At 39.4% G+C, this 25,000-nt stretch overlaps 2 protein-coding genes across 6 annotated transcripts in view; one reads left to right on the top strand and one right to left on the bottom strand.

Annotated features, from left to right (window-relative positions):
* The window catches only part of LOC115213064 (corrinoid adenosyltransferase), a 159,465-nt gene extending 148,431 nt beyond the window's left edge, over nucleotides 1–11,034 (bottom strand). Inside the window, exon 1 of the mRNA XM_036503698.1 lies at nucleotides 10,946–11,034. Coding sequence (XP_036359591.1) covers nucleotides 10,946–10,998 — 53 coding nt within the window. The 5' untranslated portion in view covers nucleotides 10,999–11,034. The remainder of the gene's footprint in view (nucleotides 1–10,945) is intronic.
* LOC115213106 (tubulin polyglutamylase TTLL5) overlaps nucleotides 5,945–25,000 on the top strand; it is a 155,250-nt gene continuing 136,194 nt past the window's right edge. Inside the window, exons 1-2 of one of the 5 annotated variants that reach the window (XM_029782031.2) lie at nucleotides 5,945–6,102; nucleotides 7,468–7,780. The gene's annotated coding sequence lies outside the window, so the exon portion shown is untranslated. Of the gene's footprint in view, nucleotides 6,103–6,383; nucleotides 6,561–6,980; nucleotides 7,781–25,000 lie in introns of those variants that run through there. The other 4 variants (XM_036503691.1, XM_036503690.1, XM_036503692.1 and 1 more) reach the window with 4 other exon arrangements.

Here is a 25,000-nt window from a genome sequence, read left to right as displayed (position 1 = left end):
ATATATATATATATATATATATATATATATAAGTAATACTAAGCAATTAAGGGTTTAGCAACGAATTGCCTTACCACACACCGAATTTAGAAATAGCAGTCAAAGAGATATAGCTATTCCTTCTAAATTCGGTGTGTGGTAAGGCAATTCGTTGCTAAACCCTTATTGCTTAGTATTACTTAAATTTTCCTCGAATGAGGCTTTTACATGCCGAAATCTACTTGGTGTAATTGATAATTATTCCAAATTAATTAATTTCACCTTCATTGTTACTGATAACCATATATATATATATATATATATATATATATATATATATATATATATATATATATATAATATATATATATTAGAAGAAATGAGGTACTCAGAAAATCGGATGGTTTATATTTACAAATATTTATTTGTATATTACATTTTTTTAATATATATCTTAATATATATCTTAATATTTTTTTAATATATAACTTAGATCATGTATTAGCGCTTTCTCCCATTCTAGTGGGGTTTTCAATCTAAGTTATATGATATATATAAAAAATGTTATATACAAATAAATATCTGTAAATATAAACCATCCGATTTTCTGAGTACCTCATTTCTTCTAATATATATATATATATATATATATATACTCATACACACACACACACACACACACACACACACACAAACAGAGTGACCGAATGAGGTACATATATTTTGTGTTATTCAGGTTAAATGTGAATGATAATTGAAATCAATATCTTTGAAACATCAAAGACATTATTGTAGATATCTCCAGCCACTCTTTCTCCGCCATCAACATCAACACTACAGCTGCCGCTGCCACCCCTACCGCCCCCACCTCCACAACCACCATTACTACAATTACCAACAATTCTGCTATCTTTACAAAAACCATGCATCACAACCTGCTCTAATTACCATAAGTGAAACATCTATTGACCACTATTGACTCTGTCATATTGATCATAAGTATCTATTGATATGTACGCTTATTAATAGATACTTATAAACATGCATATACACATACACACTTACTTATATGTATGTATGAGTGTGTGTATATGTGTGTATGTGCACGCACACGTGTGTGTTTGTGCATGTGTGTATGTATGTATATGTATGTGTATGTGTGTGTGAGTGTGTGGATGTGTATGTGTATCTCATCCCAGGAAGACCTGGGATGAGGTGGTGAAGCATGACCTTCGAACATTGGGCATCACCAAGGCAATGACTAGTGACCAGGACCTTTGGAAATATGCTGTGATTGAGAAGACTCGACAAGCCAAGTGAGACCATAACCTTATGGCCTATGCTAGGGCTGTAACCAGTCCACTTATGCATGCCTTTTCTTCATTGGACACTAAACTCTGCTTGCGAAGACCTGTTGAGGCAAGTGAAATCGAAATCAAATTCGATGACTGGCATCCGTGCTAGTGGGGCGCTAAGAGCACCATCCAAGCATGATTGTTGCCAGTGCAACAAACTGGCTTCCATGCCGGTGACCCGTAAAAAGAACCATTTGAGAGTACTTGTTACCTGTGTTGCCTTACTGGCACTTGTGCTGGTGGCACATGAAAAACATTTGAGAGAGGTTGTTGCCACTGTCACTGGACTGGCTCCTGTGCATGTAGCACGTAAAAAGCACCATTTGGGCGTGGCCGTTGCCAGTACCACCAAACTGGCCCTCGTGCCAGTGGTACGTAAAAGCACCCACTACACTCTCGGAGTGATTGGTGTTATAAAGGGCATCCAGCTGTAGAAACTCTGCCATATCAGATTGGAGCCTGGTGCAGCCATCTGAATTACCAGCCCTCAGTCAAATCGTCCAACCCATGCTAGCATGGAAAGCGGACATTAAATGATGATGATGCTGCTGATGATATATATATATATATATATGTATGACTGCTGAGGATATGCGTAAGCTCGCAAGGAATAAAGCCAGCATGCTCCAATGGATGTGTAATGCCAGTGTGCATACACGACAGAATGTTAGTGCCCTGAGAGAAAGGTTGGACCTAAGAAGCATCAGATGTGGTGTGCAAGAGAGACAACTGCACTAGTATGGTCATGTGGCGAGAATGAATGTCGATAGCTGTGTGAAAAAGTGCCACACCCTAACAGTTGAGAGAACCGGTGGAAGAGGTAGACCCAGGAAGACCTGGGATGAGGTAGTGAAGCATGACCTTCAAACATTAGATCTCACCGAGGCAATGACTAGTGACCGAGACCTCTGGAAATATGCTGTGCTGTAGAAGACTTGGTAAGCGCAAGTGAGATCATAACCTTGTGGCCTACGCTAGGGGTGTAACCAGTCCACTTATGCGTGCTTTTTTCATTGGACACTAAACTCTGCTTGCGAAACCAGTTGAGGCAAGTGAAATCGAAGTCGAAATCAAACTCGGTGACTGACATCCATGGCTAGTGGAGTGCTAAGAGATCGTTGCCAGAGCAACAAGCTGGCCTTTGTGCTGAAGGCACGTTAAGCACACCATTCGAGCGTGATTGTTACCGCATCGCCTTACTAGCACTTGTGCTGGTGGCACGTGAAACGATCACGCTCGAATAGTGCTTTATACATGCCACTGGCATGAAAGCCAATTAGCCGCTCTGGCAACAATCACGCTCAGATGGTGCTCTTAGCGCTCCACTAGCAGCACCAGTGCTAAGAGCACCTATATATTTATATATATAATATTCTTATATATATAATATATAGATATGTGTGTATACATACATGTGTATATATATATATATATATATATATCATCATCATCATCATCATCATTTAACGTCCGCTTTCCATGCTAGCATGGGTTGGACGGTTCAACTGGGGTCTGGGGAGCCCGAAGGCTGCACCAGGCCAGTCAGATCTGGCAGTGTTTCTACAGCTGGATGCCCTTCCTAACGCCAACCACTCCGAGAGTGTAGTGGGTGATTTTATGTGCCACCGACACAGGTGCCAGACGAGGCTGGCGAACGGCCACGCTCGGATGGTGTTTTTTATGTGCCACCGACACAGGTGCCAGACGAGGCTGGCAGACGGCCACGCTCGGATGGTGTTTTTATGAGCCACCGACACAGGTGCCAGGTGAGGCTGACGAATGGCCACAATCGGATGGTGTTTGTTACGTGCCCACAGCACGGAGGCCAGTCGATGCAGTACTGGCTACGGCCACGTTCGGATGGTTCTCTTGTGTGCCACCGGCACTGGTACCACAAAGATACAAATTCCATTGATGTTCATCTATTTTGATTTGTTTTGATTTTGATTTTGATTTTCACTTGCCTCAACAGGTCTTCACAAGTGTCACAAGAAGGAAGGTATGCACGGGTGGACTGACTACGTCCCAGGTAGGGGCCACGGGTTATGGCCTGACTAGTCTTGCCGGGTCTTCGGATGGTGGTTTTGTTTGTTACGTGCCCACAGCATGGGGGCCAGTCAATGCGGTACTGGCTACGGCCACGTTCGGATGGTTTTCTTGTGTGCCACCGGCACTGGTACCACAAAGATACAAATTCCATTGATGTTCATCTATTTTTTTTTTATTTTGATTTGTTTTGATTTGATTTTGATTTTGATTTTGATTTTCACATGCCTCAACAGGTCTTCACAAGTGTCACAAGAAGGAAGGTATGCACGGGTGGACTGACTACATCCCAGGTAGGGGCCACGGGTTATGGCCTGACTAGTCTTGCCGGGTCTTCGGATGGTGTTTTTATGTGCCACTGACACAGGTGCCTAGTCTTGCCGGGTCTTTGGATGGTGTTTTTATGTGCCACCGACACAGGTGCCAGATGAGGCTGGCGAATGGCCACGATCGGATGGTGTTTGTTACGTGCCCACGGCACGGAGGCCAGTCGATGCGGTACTGGCTACGGCCACGTTCGGATGGTTTTCTTGTGTGCCACCGGCACTGGTACCACAAAGATACAAATTCCATTGATGTTCATCTATTTTGATTTGTTTTGATTTTGATTTTGATTTTCACTTGCCTCAACAGGTCTTCACAAGTGTCACAAGAGGAAGGTATGCACAGGTGGACTGACTACGTCCCAGTTAGTGGCCACGGGTTATGGCCTGACTAGTCTTGCCGGGTCTTCGGATGGTGTTTTTATGTGCCACCGACACAGGTGCCAGATGAGGCTGGCCAACGGCCACGATCGGATGGTGTTTGTTACGTGCTCACAGCACGGAGGCCAGTCGATGCGGTACTGGCTACGGCCACGTTCGGAAGGTTAAGAGTGACCACTATGTGGTCGACTCTAGCACTAAAAATAGATCCGCTACGGTATATACATCTTCCTTTTGTATTGAGATTCCATGTGACGTGCTACAGCATATGTTTGCTGATCTTGAAAAAGTATCATCTTGCTTCTGTCTATTTGATGTGCTGCACCTTGCATTTCATGATCTTGGGAAAGTCTCATTTTCCCTTCTGCATTGAGACTTCATGGAATGTGCCTTTGCTGATGTTGAGAAAGTGTCATCTCGCTTCTGTCTTGAGACTCCATTTAATGTGCTGCAAAATGCAGTTGCTGATCTTGGCAAAGTCTCATCTCCTTTCTCTCTTGAGACTCCATTTGATGAGCTGCAATACACGTTTGCTGATTGTGGGGAAATTCCATTTTCCTTCTCTCTTGAGACTCCATTTGACGTGCTGCAGCTTGCATTTGCTGATTTTAGGAAAGTCTCATCTCGCTTCTGTATTGAGACTCCATCCAACATGCTGCAGCATGCCTTTGCTGATGCTGAGAAAGTTTCATTTCCCGTCTCTCTTGAGACTCCATTTGATGTGCTGCAACATGCATTTGCTGATCTCGAGAAAGTCTCACCTCCTTGAGACTCTTGCCTTCGGTTTTCTACAATCCTCCTTGTTTTATAATTGTTTCTGGAGAGATAACATCTTTTTGGAGGCATCTTTCAATAATTGTAAACAAAAAATTATGAACGTAGAAAAAATTATACATTAATCTCTCTCTTTTTTAAGCTGTTGTATGTATGTAGTATAAACAATATAGTCTTATCAAAAGTGAAAGAATAAAACTGAAACAATATTATACCGCTGAAAAAAAAATGGAAGGGTCGTGGTGGTGGTGGTGGGGGGGGGCGGATATGTGGGCAAGGGACAAAATTTGAACCCCCTAGAACCTTCCCCGAGTAATGTCAAATTTTGCACAGATTGATCCAGCGGTTTGGCCGTGCAGAGGAAACACGCGCGCGCGCACGCACACATTGAATTACATACATATATATATATATATATATAATATATATATATATATAGTGACCCCCTTCGGCCACGACACTGACCATGGGTTTGCACCTAGAGAGTTACCCTCTGAGGCACAAGTCTGGGCAAGGTTGTTTTTTTATGGAAGACCAGCAGTCGCCCATGCATACCGGCTGCCCCTCTCCTCGTCACCGATGTTATCCAAGGGAAAGGCAAGAGCCGATACAGCTTGGCACCTGTGACGTCGCAACTCATTTCTACAGCTGAGTGAACTGGAGCAACGTGAAATAAAGTGTTTTGCTCAAGAACACAACACGCAGCCCGGTCCGGGATTCGAGCTCACAACCTCACGATCGTAAGCTCGATGCTCTAACCACACACACACACACACACACACACATATATATATATATATATAGAGAGAGAGAGAGAGAGAGAGAGAGAGAGAGAGAGAGAGATAGATAGATAGATAGATAGATAGATAGATAGATAGATAGATGCACACACACACGCACACACATTGCAGCCACCATTTTCCCTCACAAAGGCTCTTGTGAGCTCGGGGTGATTGTTGTAATCACTCATCCAATCACTGACCCTAAAGACATGTGGTTGCAAAGCGAACTTCTTAGCCATTCACTGATGTCTGCGTGTAAACATAGTCACCGCCCTGTTCCCCTCACCCTTGACTCACCCTGGAGTACGAACGATGTGACAGCTGGAGGAAGAAAGAGCTGCACTAGGACTCTGGCTGGTACTTATTACAATGGATTAGACTGGAGTAACGAAGAATGAATTGCTGTGCATAAGAATACAATGTGCTTCCCGATACAGGAATTGAACCTAGAATCTTATGATGGTAAGTCAAACACCTTAAACACTAAGCCATGCATCCGCACCTCTCCTCACATATTTAATGTTACAAAAAAAAAACAAACAAATTGTTCTCTCTTTACACAAATATGTATGCAAGCATATATACACGTGTGTGTGTGTGCATGTATGTATGCATGTTGTATGTGCATGTAACTGCATCTCTCTCTCTATCTCTCTATCTATCTCATTACGTAAGGTTGTCGTAGGTCCTTCCTACGAAAACGTTTCATCCATTTCCGAAGCTCTTCCGTTTCGAGAGGCTGTTGTTTGTTGACCTAACATAAGTTTGGTTCACTTGACGACGAAAGAAGAACTGCGGAAAATAAAAGATTAGATAAACAGACAAGCAAAGTTGTGTGAGAAGTCGTTAGAAACACAAACAGAAGACAAGAAAATAGAGAGAAGAATACAACAAAGTGACGGATAGAATACAGAGAGAGGGTGAGAAAGGCTTTATCACAGGGGGACAATATATGTATGTGTGGGAGAGAGAGAAGAGGGAGAGAATCAATGATAAAGAATATAAACAAAAGGAAAAAATATATATAGCAAGAGAAAGAGAGGCCTAATCAAAGACAAAGAAAAATACAAAAGGACGGGAAAAGGCAGAAGGGAAGAGAGAAAAAGAGAGAGAGAGAGAGGCAGATGCAAAAAGAAAAAAAAAGAGAAAATAGAAACGGTGAAAGATATAGAGAAAAAGAGTGAAGAAAAGAAAGTGAAATGCAGAATCGAAGATAGAGAAGAATTCAAACGGACGAAGACAAACACCGAGAAAGAGAGAGAGAGAGAGAGAGAGAGAGAGAGAGTGTGTGTGTGCGTGATAGGAAGTGTGTGTGAGTGTGTGTATGGGAGAGAGAGAGAGAGAAAGAAGTAAAGAAAGGAGAATAACAAAGAGACAGAGAGATGAAAGATCAAAGCAAGAGAAAAACAAATAGATAGATAGATAGAGAGAGAGAGAGGGAAAGAGAGAGAAAAAGAGAGAAATCAAAGAGAAGAATATAAACGGACGGAGAAAGACTGAGAATGTTTGTGTAAACGTGAGCAAGAAGGAAGGAGGTCGCAAGTGAATGGGTTGTTCTGTGTGTACAAGGAATCCCCGCCTCCCATTGGAATATCTACTGTGTAGTTTAAAAGAACAACTTAAAAGGACCTGTTTAGATAGGAAGTTAACTGTAAAACAATAAGGTTTGCTAAGAAAGTTAACCAAGTAGGTCCACTTTTCGAAGTTGCTGCTCCGAGCCAGCTAAAGAAGCACAGTTATACACAAAAATCGTTGGTCTTGGTACTGTGTTGTCTCTAACATTGGAATAATGTATTGTAATTTCTGTTTTCTTTTTATCTATTCAAGGCAGATGAGGTTGGACTACATTGCTTAGACAAAGCTGAATTGGTGACTAGGGCGGGGAATTAACCTTGGATACAGATATACACTAACGCACAGACTAACCTACAAGCTCATCGTATCTACACACGCACACGTAAACAACCACACACGCGTATATAAATCTATAGATGTATGTGTAACATAACAGATATAGCTATATACATAACAGACTCTCTCGAGCCATTTCCTCTCTATCGGATTAACTTATAGGATTTAACTATGGATTATCAAGATTTACGCTGCGACATAGCTTTAATAATACAAGCCCTGCAACGAGGTAAGTATCAATACATACGTAACTGTATTCTGAACGCCGCGTGTGAGTGTTATTTATATATGTATATATGCTGTTTGTGTTTGGGAAAGGCATGAGAGTCACAATATTCTCTTTCATCCCTGAAAATACAGGGCTGCTGGTTTATATTAGATAGTTTTACAGTAGAGTAAGTCAATAGTTAAGTGACAAGGGTCGCTTTGCTAACCAGTTAAGTGTCTGTGTGCGTGTGTGTGTATTATATATGTATATATGCCAGTTTTATATATAGGGTGTGTATATATACCTCTTAGTATGTATTTATCTTTTAATGCCTTATATATATATATATATATTAGCTTTTATGTATTGTGTGTACTTCTGTCGTGTGTGTGTGTGTGTATTATATATATATATATATAATATATATATATATATACACACACACACACGACAGAAGTACACACAATACATAAAAGCTAATATATATATATATATAGAGAGAAAGTTAAGTCGACCCGAAGCTATAACAAAAAAAAAAAAAAAAAAAAAAAACCCCAAGATACCATGCACTGGGGGATCGAACCAGAGATCGCGCGATCCGAAGCGAATTTCTTAATGACTTGGTCATGCTTTACACTTTCACACGTAAGCGATTCATTAAATACCTTATGTATACATACAGGACACATGTATATACGTGACATATATATTATATATATATATATATATATATACACACACACGACAGAAGTACAAACAATACATAAAAGCTTATTATATATATATATTATATATATATATATATATATATATATATATATATATATATATTATATATATAGAGAAAGTTAAGTCGACCCGAAGCTATAACAAAAAAAAAAAAACAAAAACAAAAAAACCCCAAGATACCATGCACTGGGGGATGGATCGAACCAGAGATCGCGCGATCCGAAGCGAATTTCTTAATGACTTGGTCATGCTTTACACTTTCACACGTAAGCGATTCATTAAATACCTTATGTATACATACAGGACACATGTATATACGTGACATATATATATATATATATATATATACACACACACACACGACAGAAGTACAAACAATACATAAAAGCTTATTATATATATATATATATTATATATATATATATATATATATATATATATATATATATAGGGTGTATATATACCACTTAGTATGTATTTATCTTTTAATGCCTTATATATATATATATATATATATTTATTAGCCTTTATGTATTGTGTGTACTTCTGTCGTGTGTGTGTGTGTGTATATATATATATATATATATATATATGTCACGTATATACATGTGTCCTGTATGTATACATAAGGTATTTAATTAATCTCTTACGTGTGAAAGTGTAAAGCATGGCCAAGTCATTAAGAAATTCGCTTCGCGATCGCGCAATCTCTGGTTCGATCCCCAGTGCATGGTATCTTGGGTTTTTGTTTTTTGTTATAGCTTCGGGTCGTCTTAACTCTTCGGAATGAAAGTGCGTAGACAGGCATTGCAAAGTCCGTTAGATGGACAATATCTGTAAGTCAAAGGGCCAACTTTGTCGCCCCACTATCACAGTAATTCTTCCCAAAGACTACGTTAAGAGTAGTAGTACACATGCCTGTGGAATACTCGGCCACTTGCACTATAATTCAATGATTGAGTAATTTCATCGAACAAATGGAGGCCTCATCTTCTAAACCGACGGAGACGCCTTTACGTACGTGTGTATTTTACCAATCATTGTGTTTTGTATACATGTTAGTAATTATGACAGTTCTATGGTTTCATCGGATCGTCTCACAATAAAAACAAAAACAAGACAAAAATAAAAGAAAACAAACAAATGCAAAACAACATATCGCCATGCCAGCACGCAATTATACAGACGTATTTATGAGTATATGTACAGCAATGGATGTAATATGCGTGCATAAATATATCTGCATATGTGTGTATATATGTGTATGCGTATGTGTATATGTATATAAGTGGACATATTTGTAAATGTGTATGTTTATGTGCGTGCATATACTTATATATAAATATATATAGGTGCGTGTATGTGTATGTGTGTATACATGTGTGTGTGTGTGTGTGCCAAAGAAGGAACTCTGAGGAACCTAGTAGTGGCCTTGTGTTGGCAATGGCTAAGTTTGTATGTTGTGGGTGAGAAGAATCTGCTGTTTTGGGTCTGAACTGTGTTATAGGGTGGCGGGCAGGAGGTATTTCATCTGAAGATCAGCTGAAAAGTTCAGTTAAAAAGCCTTTTCTTTCTCGCAGATGAAGGGTCAATTCCGAAACGTCAGATTCCACTCTCCCCATAGCATTGGAACATATCCAAATTGATGAACTTGTGTGTGTGTATGTACGTATATATATGTATGAATGCATATTGTATGTGTGTGTGTACGTATATATATATGTATGAATGCATATTGTATGCGTGCGTATATATATATATATATATATATATATATATATAATGTTTCTATGTATGTGTATATATATATATATATATATGCGTTTGTGTGTGTGTGTGTGTGTGTGTAGTATGCCATCCCCCAGCTTTTGATTTAAAAGTACTTAACGTCAACACAAACACACACATATATGCTATTTGTGTATGTATTATTCGAAATAACGTCCACAAAAGCCCTGCATAACGTAAAATACTGGAGTTTAGTTCATAGTTTAATAACAATACACATTTATTCATCTATTTCTCTATACATCTTCAGCAATACACGCGTTAACAAGGGGGACTATACGTGGTCCATCGACAAGCTACAAATAGTAGTCACGTCTCCTGCAAATCACACTTCGTAGCCTTACAAATGGACATACTGGATAAAGTGATCTTAAGTTTCCTCCACAAAGGGAAAATGGGCTTGACTTCGACTGGAATGTTTTTGATCATAAGTCAGCTTGAGCAGAGTTGACCTGCGCCCAAACAACAACAACAACCAGCAATAAAAACTTTATGTGTATTTGATCTTTGGAGCCATTGAGTTTTACAATGCTACGTGTTCCAGGAGTAAGGTATGAAAAGCTTTACAACTTTCAGGTTGTGTTGAAATATAAGACGGTTATTTTCTTGTTGAAGCCAGTTCATTTCATTACTGATATGGGGGGTCGATAAAATAAAATAAAATAATACCAGTCAAGTACTGCAGTCAATGTAACGTCTAATTTACTATATCCTCTTTCCATACCTGCGGCCTTGTGCCTATAGTAAGAAGAGAAGCACACATTTTTACATCGGCTCATTGCCTTTCCTCGAAAATTCGTGACTGTTATGTTTTTAAAAATCATGCATATAATTAGGGCGTGGAGCCTGATTATTAGTATAGATACAAATATCCAGCTGTTTACGTAGTCATGAATAGGCCTATATTATTTCAAGCTTGTATGTAATATATATATATTATATATATATATATATATATATATATATATATATATATATATGGGCTTATTATGTTGACGCTCATGAAAATCTGAAGTCTAACGTTTCGAGCCTACGCTCGTCTACGGGAAGGATAGATGAGGAAAGTGACAAATAAAGATAAAAGAACGACTGTGTCTCAGTTAGAAGGTCACTGCATATATATACATAAACCGGCAATGACTTAACTGGCTGAAACTTCGAAGTCACTGTCAGCAATAGTCTTGTTTAAGAATAATAAATCTGTACTCTTCAAAAGTATAGAGTAACTCATCAGATAAATGTAAAATTGTTTTTGTTATAACTGAAAATAAACACTTACACACACACACACACACTCTCTTTTAACACCTGCTTGATTCGCTAGGTGCCGTATGTTATATTGACACCTGGTTTCTCCGGAATCTGGGTCATCTTGACTCTTAAAGTCCCTATCTGACTCGCTCCACACGGAGCAAAGTGACGTGATTAGATCTTAGGATATAGGGGGTTCGTTGATGAGATAACGGCAGAAAATCGAGGTGTGTGTGTGGGGGGGGGCGTGTGTGTGTGTGTGTGTGTGTGTGCGTGCGCGTGTGCATGTGTGTAAGGACATTGTTACAGAATATGTAATAACCATCTTTTACATGTTTTCGTGTCTAGTTTATTTTATATAAACACGTTTATTCGTGTTTATATTGTGAATGGATTATCAGTTTTAGGGGTGGGGGTACACAAATTGATAATCCATTGATTCACTCTACGCATATAGGCACACACTAAAAGGATTATGGCCGTGCTTCATGTTCTTTTAAAAACTCCCCTAGACTAATAGTTTGGGACATAGGGGATACAAATATGATTATAATTAAGAATTCTTGCTTTGTGTTAAAATGTCACAGTTTGAAGAAGGGACAGTTTCTAAATAGCTTCCCAGTATTTGACTAGATTTTTATTTTCTTGAACCCCGGAAGAATGAAAGGTGGAGTTGACTTCGATGGGATTTGAACTGGGAATATAAAGTGGTTGTAACTAAATACTTGTAACACTCTGGTTTGTTTACTGCGTTAATAAATAATGATTTATTTTATTGGTTATAAGGACCCAAGGCGTCGGGGGTGGTGGGCCGCCGAACAAAATACAAACATGGGGCGATGGTGGCGATTTACATCGAGTAACAATAAATAAATGAATACTACTACTACTACTACTACTACTACTACTACTACTAATAATAATATAATAATAATAATAATGATGATGATGATGATGGAGATTTCAAATTTTGGCACAAGGCCAGCAGTTTTAAAGGGCGGGGTTAATCGATTATATCGACCCCCAAATGCTCGACTGCTACTTATTTTATCGACCCCGAAGGATGCAAGGGAAAGTCGACCTCGGTGGTATTTGAACTCATAATAATAATATTAATAATTACAAAGAACTAACCATAATAAAAATTAGCCTTGTTTATCACTCGAGGCCCAACAGCAGTTAAAGGAAGACGAGGGTTTGGGGGGGGGGAGTTTAACCGGCAAGTATTTGACAGGGGTGCAGTACAAACAAATCTCAAAACACAGTGTTCGGTGACGCGATACTACTATAATAGCATACACGCACATATACACACGATATTTTGACGCAGACTCATATCAACAAACACTCGTATTTATTCCGTTGCACCATTCCGTATTAGTCACCTCACATCACTATTATCACAACCATCAACACCGTCACCACCACCACCACCATCGTCATCGGTACCAACGCCACTATCTCTATTTCCCACCACCACCACCACCACCACCACCACTACTTCCACTACTCCATCATCACCACAACCATCATCATCGTCGCCATCATTATCATCGCTCACCACCAGCCCCCATCACTATCACCCCCCCACCACCATCATTATTACTATTACCACCCACCACCTCTACTCCGCACCATCATTATCACTACACTGCTTCCACTGTTATCATCATTGTCACCACCACCACCACCATACAACCACCATCATTATCATCATCATCATCACCACCACTTCTAACATCATCATCATCATCATAATCATCAATGCTGTGTGTGCTGCATCGCTAGTGATTTTTTGCCTATTGTCAGTCTATGTCACCACTTCACCACCAAGCAATGACTTGGACCACAGCTATTTCCTTTTCGCTTAAAACAGTTATTCCTTGTCTCCCTCCTCTGCCTGTCTCCTGTCTCTGTCTTTCTCCTATCCTACGTTGATGCCTGTTTGTTTCTGTCACCCTTTTTCTCTCCCCCCCCGTTTGCTTCCCCACACCCTTTTCTACAGCTCACCCTTTCCCATTCCACGCTTGTGTCTGTCTCTCCCACTCCTACCCATCATCCCTCTCTGTCGCTTCCACCCTTCTGTTTATTTCTCCTACACTTTCTCTTTTTCTCTTTTTTTCTCTTTTTACTTGTTTCAGTCATTTTGACTGCGGCCATGCTGGAGCACCGCCTTTAATCGAGCAACTCGGCCCCGGGACTTATTCTTTGTAAGCCCAGTACTTATCCTATCGGTCTCTTTTGCCGAACCGCTAAGTGACAGGGACATAAACACCAGCATCGGTTGTCAAGCAATGCTAGGTGGACAAACACAGACACACAAACACACGCACATACACATATATACATATATACGACGGGTTTCTGTCTACCAAATCCACTCACAAGGCTTTGGTCAGCCCAAGGCTATAGTAGAAGACACTTGCCCAAGGTGCTACGCAGTGGGACTGAACCCGGAACCATGTGGTTGGTAAACAAACTACTTACCACAGAGCCGCTCCTGTGCCTTTGTCTAACTTAAGAAAATCACCTGAAGACGACTGGAGAGAATACTGAGTGAAATGTGCCAAGATGAAGAAATAGTCTATACAACGTCACTATAGACCAAAATTAAAATGACAAGGGAATAAAAAATTGTCATGAAGTTCTTGACACAATTTCTTATTCCCTTGTCATTTTAATTCCTCAATACTGTTCTCTACCTGACTGGTACATTGTTCAAAAGCACACATATTGAGTTCCAACACCAGCTTGTTAGTAGTATATCACAATACCTAATTGAAATAATATATGTTTGAAGTTTCTGACACACATTTATTTGATTCAAAAGTAATGGGTTATTAACTGGTTGATGTGAAGGTTATATTTACCAAGTATGCAGGCGGCGAGCTGGCAGAAACGTTAGCACGCCAGGCGAAATGCATAACCCTATTTCGTCTGTTTTTACGTTGTGAGTTCAAATTCCACCGAGGTCAACTTTGCCTTTCATCCTTTCGGGGCCAATTAAATAAGTACCAGTTACGCACTGGAGTCGATGTAATTGACTTAATCCCTTTGTCTGTCCTTGTTTGTCCCCTCTATGTTTAGCCCCTTGTGGGTAGTAAAGAAATAGGTATTTCATCTGCCACTACGTTCTGAGTTCAAATTCCGCCGAGGTCGACTTTGCCTTTCATCTTTTCAGGGCCAATTAAATAGGTACCAGTTACGCACTGGGGTCGATGTAATCAACTTAATCCCTTTGTCTGTCCTTGTTTGTCCCCTCTGTGTTTAGCCCCTTGTGGGCAATAAAGAAATATATATTTACCAAGTATTTCACTGAAGTCTCAAGCCTTTTTAGAAAACATGAAGTTGTAAAATAATGCAAGTGTCTCCTACTATAGCCTCAGGCCAACCAAAGCCTTGTGAGTGGATTTGGTAGATGGAAACTGAAAGAGGTCCAATGTATATATTTTGCTTGTGGTGTCTTACACTGAGGAAGAAAAACATTCAGAAACGTAGGTCACTGTAAACGTTATTATTAAAATAAAAATTATCCATATCAAAAGCCATCTCTACTCATTTTTTCAAATATACTGTACCAAGAACTTTTTTTTTATTATTCTATTATGTGTGTGTGTGTGTGCATGCTTGCGTCTGTGTTTGTACCTCCCCCCCATTGCTTGACAACTCATGCTAGTGTGTTTATGTCCCCGTAACTTAGTGGTTCTGCAAAAGAGAATACAAGAGAATTCCAGTGGTGGAGTGTCTGGGGAGTAAGGACTGGGCATAGTTGTTAGGATAGTTCCTGGGGTCTAGATATATTATGAGTAATGAGAGTGAGAGAGTTGAGTGGAAGCAGTGTGAGATGAGCCAGCTCTGGGGAGCAGAGAGCATTGTAGTAGTGGTTGAAAAGGCCGAAGGAGGAGACAACATCTGTGGTCCAAATGTCGGAGTTTGTTAGGGAACAACTCCTGCCAGTTAGTGAGGTGCCCCCCCTCTTTTTTATGCAATCTAGGATGTCTGTATGTATACAGCTGAAGCACTGGCTCAGAGGTATTGGTAGTACTCTGATATAAATATTTTACAAATCCTGGTTGTATTCATGTTTTCATCTAGAATTTCGTTAAGAGATTCTTCAATTAACTCCCAAATCAACTCTGCATGAGTTTATATCAATTTCGTTATTCTAAACCATACTATATCTTTGAGTTCTATTACTGGATCATTCCCTAATTTAAAAAGAAAACTAAAAACTAAAAAAAGCTTTAAAAAATTAAAATCAAAAATAATAACAAAACTTAGTGAATTTACTAAGTAGCGTGTGAAAAACCTCCCTTAAGAACCCTTCTCTCATATAAAATGCTTATGCCAAACTCATTAAAGATATCACATCTTCCTTTATGCATCTATGATCTTGCAAATATTTTAATGTTGTTATTAATACACCATTATCTGAGGCCATTTATTTACAGTTTATGCTAGCATCTGGTGGTCTATCTTATAGATGTTTCATTTTGTACCGACAATGTTCAGGTGTTCTATCTTATCAAATGAATTTTCCGATAGCAAATCATCATAAAAATAAAGGAAAATAAAAATAAAATTATCTTTGAGTTTATTTTTGAGTTCTGTATTTTAAATTCCATCCAGACCATATGCATATTCATTTATCTTATTTTTAATTACAAAAACATTAACAAAAAAATAAGTGAAAGATTTGTACATAACGTTTTTTTTTTTTAAACTTTTTATTTGTTTGAGTCATTTGACTGCAGCCATGCTGGAGCACCGCCTTTAGTCATGGAAATCGACTCCAGGGCTTATTCTTTGTAAGCTTAGTACTTATTCTATCGGTCTCTTTTGCCGAACCGCTAAGTTACGGACACATAAACACACCAGCATAAGTTGTCAAGCGATGTTAGGGAGGACAAACACAAACACACACACACACATATATATATATATATATATATACGACGGGCTTCTTTCAGTTTCCGTCTACCAAATCCACTCACAAGGCATTGGTCGGCCTGAGGCTATAGTAGAAAACACTTGCCCAAGGTGTCACACAGTGGGACTGAACCCGGAACCATCTGGTTTGTAAGCAAGCTACTTACCACACAGCTACTCCTGCACCTATAAGATGGGAAATTAATCTATATCATTGGCATAGCAGTGTAATGGCTTGAATGCCTTACTAGAATATCTTCAAGTGAGAATACTGCAATCATCATCATCATTTTAATGTCCTCTCTCCCATGCTTGCATGGGTGTGGTAAGACTATGCTTAGGCAGAGTTTTCTACAGCCAGATGTCCTTCCTGACACCAACCCTCACCTGTTTCCAAGCAGAGTATTAATTCCCCAGTCTATCAATTAATGAACAGCCCATATATGCTATTATGGATGACTGCAAACAAAAAAAAAATACTGTATATGTAAAAGGTGAGGCTTTTGTTTGCAATCTGTACACAAACACGTCAAGATGTGTTAAGAAGCTTGTTTTTGCTGTGGACTGCTAACAAATGAACCCATCTGCATAAATTGTGAGGCTTTTATTTACAGCCAGTGCATGTGAAGGTGTGGGGGAATACAAACTCACGCAAGCACATACATATTTTATATGCTTTTCTACTCTAGGCAAAAGGCCCAAAATTTTTGGGGAGGTGGGGGAGGGCAGTTGATTAGATCGACCCCAGCATGCAACTGGTACATAATTTATTGACCCTGAGAGGATGAAAGGCAAAGTCGACCTCGGTGGAATTTGAACTCATAAAGACAGACGAAATACCTATTTCTTTATTACCCACAAGGGGCTAAACATAGAGGGTACAAACAAGGACTGACATAGGTATTAAGTCGATTACATCGACCCCAGTGCGTAACTGGTACTTAATTTATCGACCCCGAAATGACGAAAGGAAAAGTTGACCTCGGTGGAATTTGAACTCAGAATGTAAAGACAGACGAAATACCGCTTAGCATTTCACCCGGCATGCTAATATTTCTGCTAGCTCACTGCCTTATATACTTATTGTATATGATGAGCTTCTTTCAGTTTCTGTTTACCAGCCTCACTCAACTTGTGGCAATGATAGAGAACACCAGCCAACATTGTCCATGCAGTGGGACCAAACCTTTGACCACATGGTTCTGAAGTAAACTTCTTAACCACATAGCCAGACCTACAATTTTTATTATATAGTCACGGAAGGTAGCAAACTGACAGAATCATATCTGCAGTAGATAAAGTACTTAGTGTCATGTATTGCAGCTCTTTATGTTCTGAGTTCAAATACTGCTGAGGTCGGCCTTGCCTCTCATCCTTTTGAGGTCAATAAAGTAAGTACCAGGTCAGCACTGGGGGGGTCAATACAATCAGTTTCCCCACTTGCCTCAACATTGCTGGCCTTGCACCAAAGTTAGGCAGACTTATATAGTCAAGGTGTAATGGATGCTAGCATCAAGGGAATATCAGACAAAATGTCTGGTAGTATATTCAGTCATGCCTTTTTCCAATCTGAGTTGCAATCCTGCCATCTCTCTATTTTGGCTTTTCGTCCTTCTTTAGTCAATAACCTAAGTACTAGACCAGTATTGGGGTCAGACTCATTAATTATAACCTTACTCCAGAACTTTAGGCTTTGTCATCATCATCATCACCATCATCTTATGTCTGTTTTCCATGTTGTCATGGTTGGATGGTTTGATGGGAGCCGACAAGCTGGAGGGCTACCCCAAGCTCCAGTGGTCTGTTTTGACATGGTTTCTCCAGCTGGATACCCTTCCTAATGTCAACCACTTCAGAGAATGTACTGGGTGCCTTTTACATGACACCAGCATGAGTGCTTTTTTTATGTGGTGGTGACACAGATACTTTTTAACTGGCATTTAACAAATAATTTTAGCAGAGGAGGGTAGTCATCATCATCATCATCATCGTTTAACATCCGCTTTCCATGCTAGCATGGGTTGGATGATTTGACTGAGGGCTGGTGAACCGGATGGCTGCACCAGGCTCCAATCTCCATCTGGCAGAGTTTCTACAGCTGGATGCCCTTCCTAATGCCAACCACTCCGAGAGTGTAGTGGGTGATTTTATGTGTCACCGGCATGGGGGCCAATCAGGTAGTACTGGCAATGACCTTGCTCGAATGTTTTTACATGTGCCACCGGCACAAGTGCCAGTAAGGCGACACTGGTGAATTAAAAGAATTAGAGGAGAAACAGGCAAACTGTTGCATGGTATTTAGTGACATTCCTTTGTGTTATGAGTTCAAATCTTGCTAGGGTTGACTTATACCTTTCATCCTTTTGTGGTCGATAAAATATGTTCCAGCCAATTGTTGGGGTAGATTTCATCAACTGTCATCTTCCTCAAAATATCTGGCTTTGAGCCTATGTTAGCCTTCAGGAGGATAAAATGCACCACTGATATTTGAAATTGTCCTAAACTTGTAAGATCAATGCATTTAGCATTCAGTTTGAATTTTGAAATTTTGTAAACTGGAATAGGAAAAAAAAAAAAAAACTAAACAAGAAAAATAAGCAACGAAAAAAATGCAGGAGGAAGATGAGGAATTTTAGAATGGTGTATTTCAAGGAAAGATTAGGAATGTGCTAATGTGAGATGAGTGTGTTAATGATGGTGATTATTACATGTTAATATGTAAATGCATCCGTAGGCTGGAGAATGTGACCAGGAGAGGGCATCTACCCTTAGCTGCTAATCTAAATGGGGTCCTGTTAGTGGCCGAAGTTGCATGTCACTACCACTACTATGTCTACTGCCACCATTTTTGTGAACACCACCACCGCCGCCGCCGCCGCCGCCGCCACCACCACCACCACCACCACCACCACCGCCAAACTATTTCTCATTGTTCTGAAATTGAGGTGTTTGAAATAATGGTTGTTATTGTTGGTTCACTGACTGTCCTAATTATCAGGTTTGGTTTAGGGATTACAGAGTTACTGGTTCAAACTTCCTACTATTACATGCATGTGTGCACTGCCTCCCCCCTCCCCACTCACACTCACACACACTACTATTCACATGCACACATCCTGCTACGCACACGAACACACACACATTGCCAAACACACACAAACATACTACCACACACATGTGCACACTGTTACACACAAACACTTTGCCCTCACCCACTTTCACACACATGCTGTCACACACTCACATACACAGTGGCACACACACACACACACAGCCACCACACATTGATGCATTGTTCCCCAGCATACTCATATTGCCATATATATATATATATATACTATCATACACACATACTGGCACAAACAAATAAATGCAAAATTAAACTATATTTACATACATACTTCAAAAAATATGTCATATAAACAATTCCATGTACAGTTTTTGTCAATTCTTTTCATATATATTTCAAACTTACAATGATTTACAACTTCTTAACATTTTCTTTAACATGACTCTGCCTTCTTAACAAAATCTCCCTTTGAAAAACTCTCCATAGCAAAACTATGTAGGCATTGTATAGTGAAGTGGTTCATTGCTTTTAGCAAAGGTGGACAGTGCTGTAAAATTGACAAATATCTTATTAGGTCAGAGTATCAAGATCAGACGACTCTGTGTAAAAGTAATAATAGTTGTAACTCTCCCTTCAGTCTTACTACCATAACTTCAGTGGTGGAATTTCCAAAATGAAGAACATAAGAAAAGTTTAGCAGAGAGTATAGGGCAGTGATTCTCAACCAGGATCCATATGACACCAAGGGATCCATATAAGATTTTTGGGGGTTCACACAAGTAAAATAGTAAAGTGGAGATGCTTAGTAGTATGTTAAGTGACCGTGAAAAGATATTGTTTCAGATGTGACGGTGCTCCAGCATTCGGGCTGAAATGTAAAAGAATAAAAGAATGTATTTATTGCCAGAAACAGCTAGATTTCTTTCTCAAATGCTTTACATAGTCCAACTTATAAAAGTGAATGTGTGATTAACAAAATAGGAATTTTGAAAGAGGTTTCTATAAAACTAGTTTTTAAACATCAAATGGCTATGGAGGTCCACCAGAATAGAATAGGAATCAAGAGTCTATAAGTAAAAAATGGTTGAGAATCATTGATGTAGGGTAGTGGTTCCCAAACTTTTTTGGACTGCCGCTCCCTTGACACCCATGCCACATTCCTAGCGCCCCCACCCCAGCTAACAATCACAAACAAAGACCCCTTTCTGAAGCAAATTCAAAGCAACTATTTCACAAATATAACTTAGGCTAATGAACCCATTATCTTGTTGTTTTTACATGAATTGCTACCCCATTATCACCCCACTTTTTTACATGAATCACTAACCCATTATCGCTCCACTTTTCTTCAACACCACCCTTGGAACCTTCGACCACCCCCAGAGGGGCAATACTGCCCACTTTGAGAACCATGTATGTGTGTGTATGAGCACATGTATGTGCATATATTTACATGTGTTTGTATGTATGTGTGTATATATTACCAGTTGCATGGTTGGGCTGTCAGCGACTAAACCAGCAACCCCACCAAGCTTGCTTGGTGAGGATGGTGTTTATTGGACACCCTGCGGGATGAAAAACAAAACCCGTCAAAGGGCGGAGGAACTCTTGAGAGTCAATGGCCATCCGATAAATGTCTTAAGGTTGTATCATGCGCAGGGACATAGAAATAATCGGACTGAATACCCGATTGCGTGGTTAAACCATTGGGAGTGAAGGACTCCTAGCCTTTGTTAGGGCATCCTTCTAGGAGAAGATAACTGGGATAACTCCGACATAAAACCTGCGGCTCAGTGGTTACTGATGATGTTGACTTGTTCTTCTTTTTGGATTATGGCTGCTGTTGCTTAGTGAGTGAGATTGACTCAGTGCACAGCCTTTCCCCACTTTAAAAAAAAATCTTTTTGCACAGGCATTGCACAATAACAACATTGATTAAGCTTCATGCAATGGCCATACTTGATAACGAGGGGGCAGCCACCATGTGTGTATATATACTTTTTTTCTTTCAAATCACTGCTGAATTCTGTAAAGTCTGGTTCTGTTTTATTGCTATACAGCATTCACTTTTTACATGCGTTTCATATAGATTCTGATGTTTTTTTTTCTCAAAAAAATAAGCTTAGGCATAGCACCTATCCATGATGAAGTGTTGTGCAATTCCATCTGCAATTCACTAATACATGCAAGCAAGCATACATACACTTACTTGTATGTGTGTGTGTGTGAGCACATGCATGTGCATATATTTACATGTTTGTGTGCATGTATGTATGTATGTATATATAAATGGAACAAAAACGCAATAGAAGGCATTAAAACGTTCGGACAGATAGATGACACAAGGGCAGACAAAAGAAACAACAATTAGAAGGACAGGCAAAAAAAGACGGGTCATTCTTGGCTTTCTTTCATCAGTCAAGTACCAGAAGTCATGACTGTTTCGGACAGTTACACTTGAGAAGGTTCGATCTAGTTGTCCCCAAAAAAGTCTAAGCTAAGAGCATTAGACTCCTTTGTAAGAAAGCTAGCGAATGTGTATGGCAACAAAGATGAAAAGACAAACAAACAAGAAAAAACGAGGACATGGTACACAATTATGAATACAACAACAAAAGATAACAACAGGCGTCTTTTGACTGTGAACGATTCAAATTGAGCTGGCGTGTATGAAGTGAAAGCCTAAAGGCAAGAAGATAGGAGATGTTGATGGTCAGCAGTCAGGCCAAGAAAGAAAGATCATGGCTGGCTGGACACAAGTCATGTGGAAGGAGGAGAGATGGGTAGGGGACAGCAGGATTGGAGGATTATATACTTACGTGTGTGTGTGTGTGTGTGTGTGTGTGTGTGTGTGTCTATGTGTGTGTATATATTCAGAGGGGGAAATGAAAATGAGAGACTCAGATTAGCAATGGAGGGAAAATTCTGACTTTGAATAAATAAATGAGTTGTATCACATGTATTGAGTACTTTTTCCTCTCGTGTCTACATTTTAGCTCTTACATATGTATGTATACTTAACATTTTTTGCAATGCAGCACATACATACAAACTCACACACACAAGGAATTTAATATGATTAACAAGTCATGGAATAAGGAGGAGACTACGAGAAGGGACAAGGTTTATTTTTAAGCTCTCACCACTTCTCATTAAAAGAAACAAAGAACAACAATAACAACAACAACAAAAAAAAAAAGCAAATTAGAACTGTTTCATCTTTCTGAGGTCATATAAAATGTCACTTCTCATCTGCCAGAAGCAATCTTGCGGCACACTCACTCACTTACATTCCTACCTGTTCGTTTGCTACAATTGATTAGTTCCACTGGCTTGTTTGCTGCAAACTATAATTTTTCACTTTCATTTCGCTTTTCCGATTTGTACTATTTTTATTTACTTATTGTTTTTTATGATACAACAAAAAAATGGTCTGTTTCAGTTTAGCTCAGATACTTGTGTGTGTTGTGGTTGTTTAGTCCCTGGTCAGTCTGGTCAGATGCATTCTACGTATGATCATTGCATGTTTTTGCGTAGCAGAGACTATATTGCCCAATGACTTCTTCCTTGTTTTAAGGTGGTAGGGCATGATTTGAAGCAGTTTTGACTGCTATATCTAGCAGGTCAAGCAACGGTGTTGATGTTCCTTACCTGGCTTATGTTAGATGTGTATGTCTTGGTGTGTGTATGTGTGTGTGTGTGTTATACATCATTTACTTGTTTCAGTCATTGGACTGTGACCACGCCGGGACACCACCTTCAAGGGTTTAGTCAAGCAAATCTACCCCAGTACATATTTCCTTTTAAAGTTTGATACTTACTCTAGTGGTTTCTTTTGTTGAGCTGCTAGGTTACAAGGACACAAACAAACCAACACCAGTTGTCTAGTGGTGGAGAGTACAAACACACATACACGCACACACATAAATATATATATAAATGTGATGAGTTTCTACATAGTTTCCATCTACCAAATTCACTCACAGGGCATTGGTCAGCTCAGGGTTATGCATTGGAAAGAGTCACACAAGTTATTGTCATAAAAACATTCAGAGACATGCTCCAGCTTCTGGTGTAGAAGTGTAGAGTTTCTTCTCTCTGTTTTTTTCTGTCTCTTCCATGATGGCCTCTGCTCCTCAGAGTTGCTTGAGTTCATGCTATATTCATTCAGGCATTCCTGACTCACACACCTATCCTCTTCCCATTGTTGTTGTAACTAACCTCTCAGGCCCTATACTATTCACTTTGTACAGGCCTTCTGTCTCAGAACACTGGACCTTTGGAATTACCTCCCAAATCATATTTTTTCTTCAAGTGTTAAATTCCAGTGGTTCATGAGAAATATCAGATCATTTAGAATGAAATGTCTGATTTTGAACCGAAAGTTTAATTTATTTTATCTCAGCAAAAAGTCATGCAGTTAATCAAAATATGCACCTAAATTATCAAAACAATTTTGCCATTTTATTGGTAGCTTATTTATGCCTGCAGTGAAGAGTTCTGGAGAGCAAGAGGTGATGAAATCAGGAAAGGCTGTTTTTGCATCTTCTTCAAATTTAAAATTTTTTCCTTGCAAAAAGTTTTCTAATGCTTGGAAAACGTGATTGTCAGATTGTGCAAGGTCTGTGAAAAAGGTGGATGATAGAGTACTTCAAAGTTCAGTTCCTGTAACTTGAGTAGCATTCTTTGTGCAACATGTGGTAAATCATTGTCTTGCAAGAGAATCAGCCTGTTTCTATTGACCAATTTCGGTTGTTTAATTGCAAGTTCACTCATCATTTCATCCAATTGGTTGATGTATACATCTGCTGTAATTGACTTACCAGGTCTCATGAAGCTGTAGTGGATGACACCAGTGGTGGACCACCAAACAGACACCATTAACTTTTTGGGGGGAATATTCTTTTTTGGATTGTGTTTTGGCATTTTGTCTCTATCCAACCATCATGCAGAACTCTTGCTATTATTGAAAAGAATCCATTTTTCAACACATGTAACAATACAATGCAAAAATGGTTCACTTTTATGCCTCAAGACGACGTGTCATTTGATGCTCGTTCAGTTCGTGTGGTACCCACTTATCCAGCTTCTTTACCTTGCTGATTTGTTTCAGATAGTCCAATACAGTTGGAATTGAAACATCAAACTTTGCTGCTAACTCATGCGTAGTTTGAGAGGTATCCACTTCAACTACAGTTTCCAGCTCATCATTATCCACCTTGGTCTCAGGTCTACCATGGGCTGATTTTCAAGAGTAAAGTCACCACATCAGAACTTCTCAAACCATTGACATACAATGCTCTCATTCACCACATCTTCACCAAATACCTCATTGATGTTTCGAACTGTCTGGGATGCATTGGTTCCACGACAGAACTCATATTCTTAAAACAACACGGATTTTTTATCCTTCTATGGGTTCACAAAATTTAATTTACAAGAGAAAACTCACAATATAATCAGATACCATGAAT

Source organism: Octopus sinensis, linkage group LG6 (assembly GCF_006345805.1).
Source record: "Octopus sinensis linkage group LG6, ASM634580v1, whole genome shotgun sequence".
NCBI lineage: Eukaryota > Metazoa > Mollusca > Cephalopoda > Octopoda > Octopodidae > Octopus > Octopus sinensis.
Note: the sequence above shows the minus strand (reverse complement) of the source record. Positions and strands in the feature narration are given on the sequence as shown.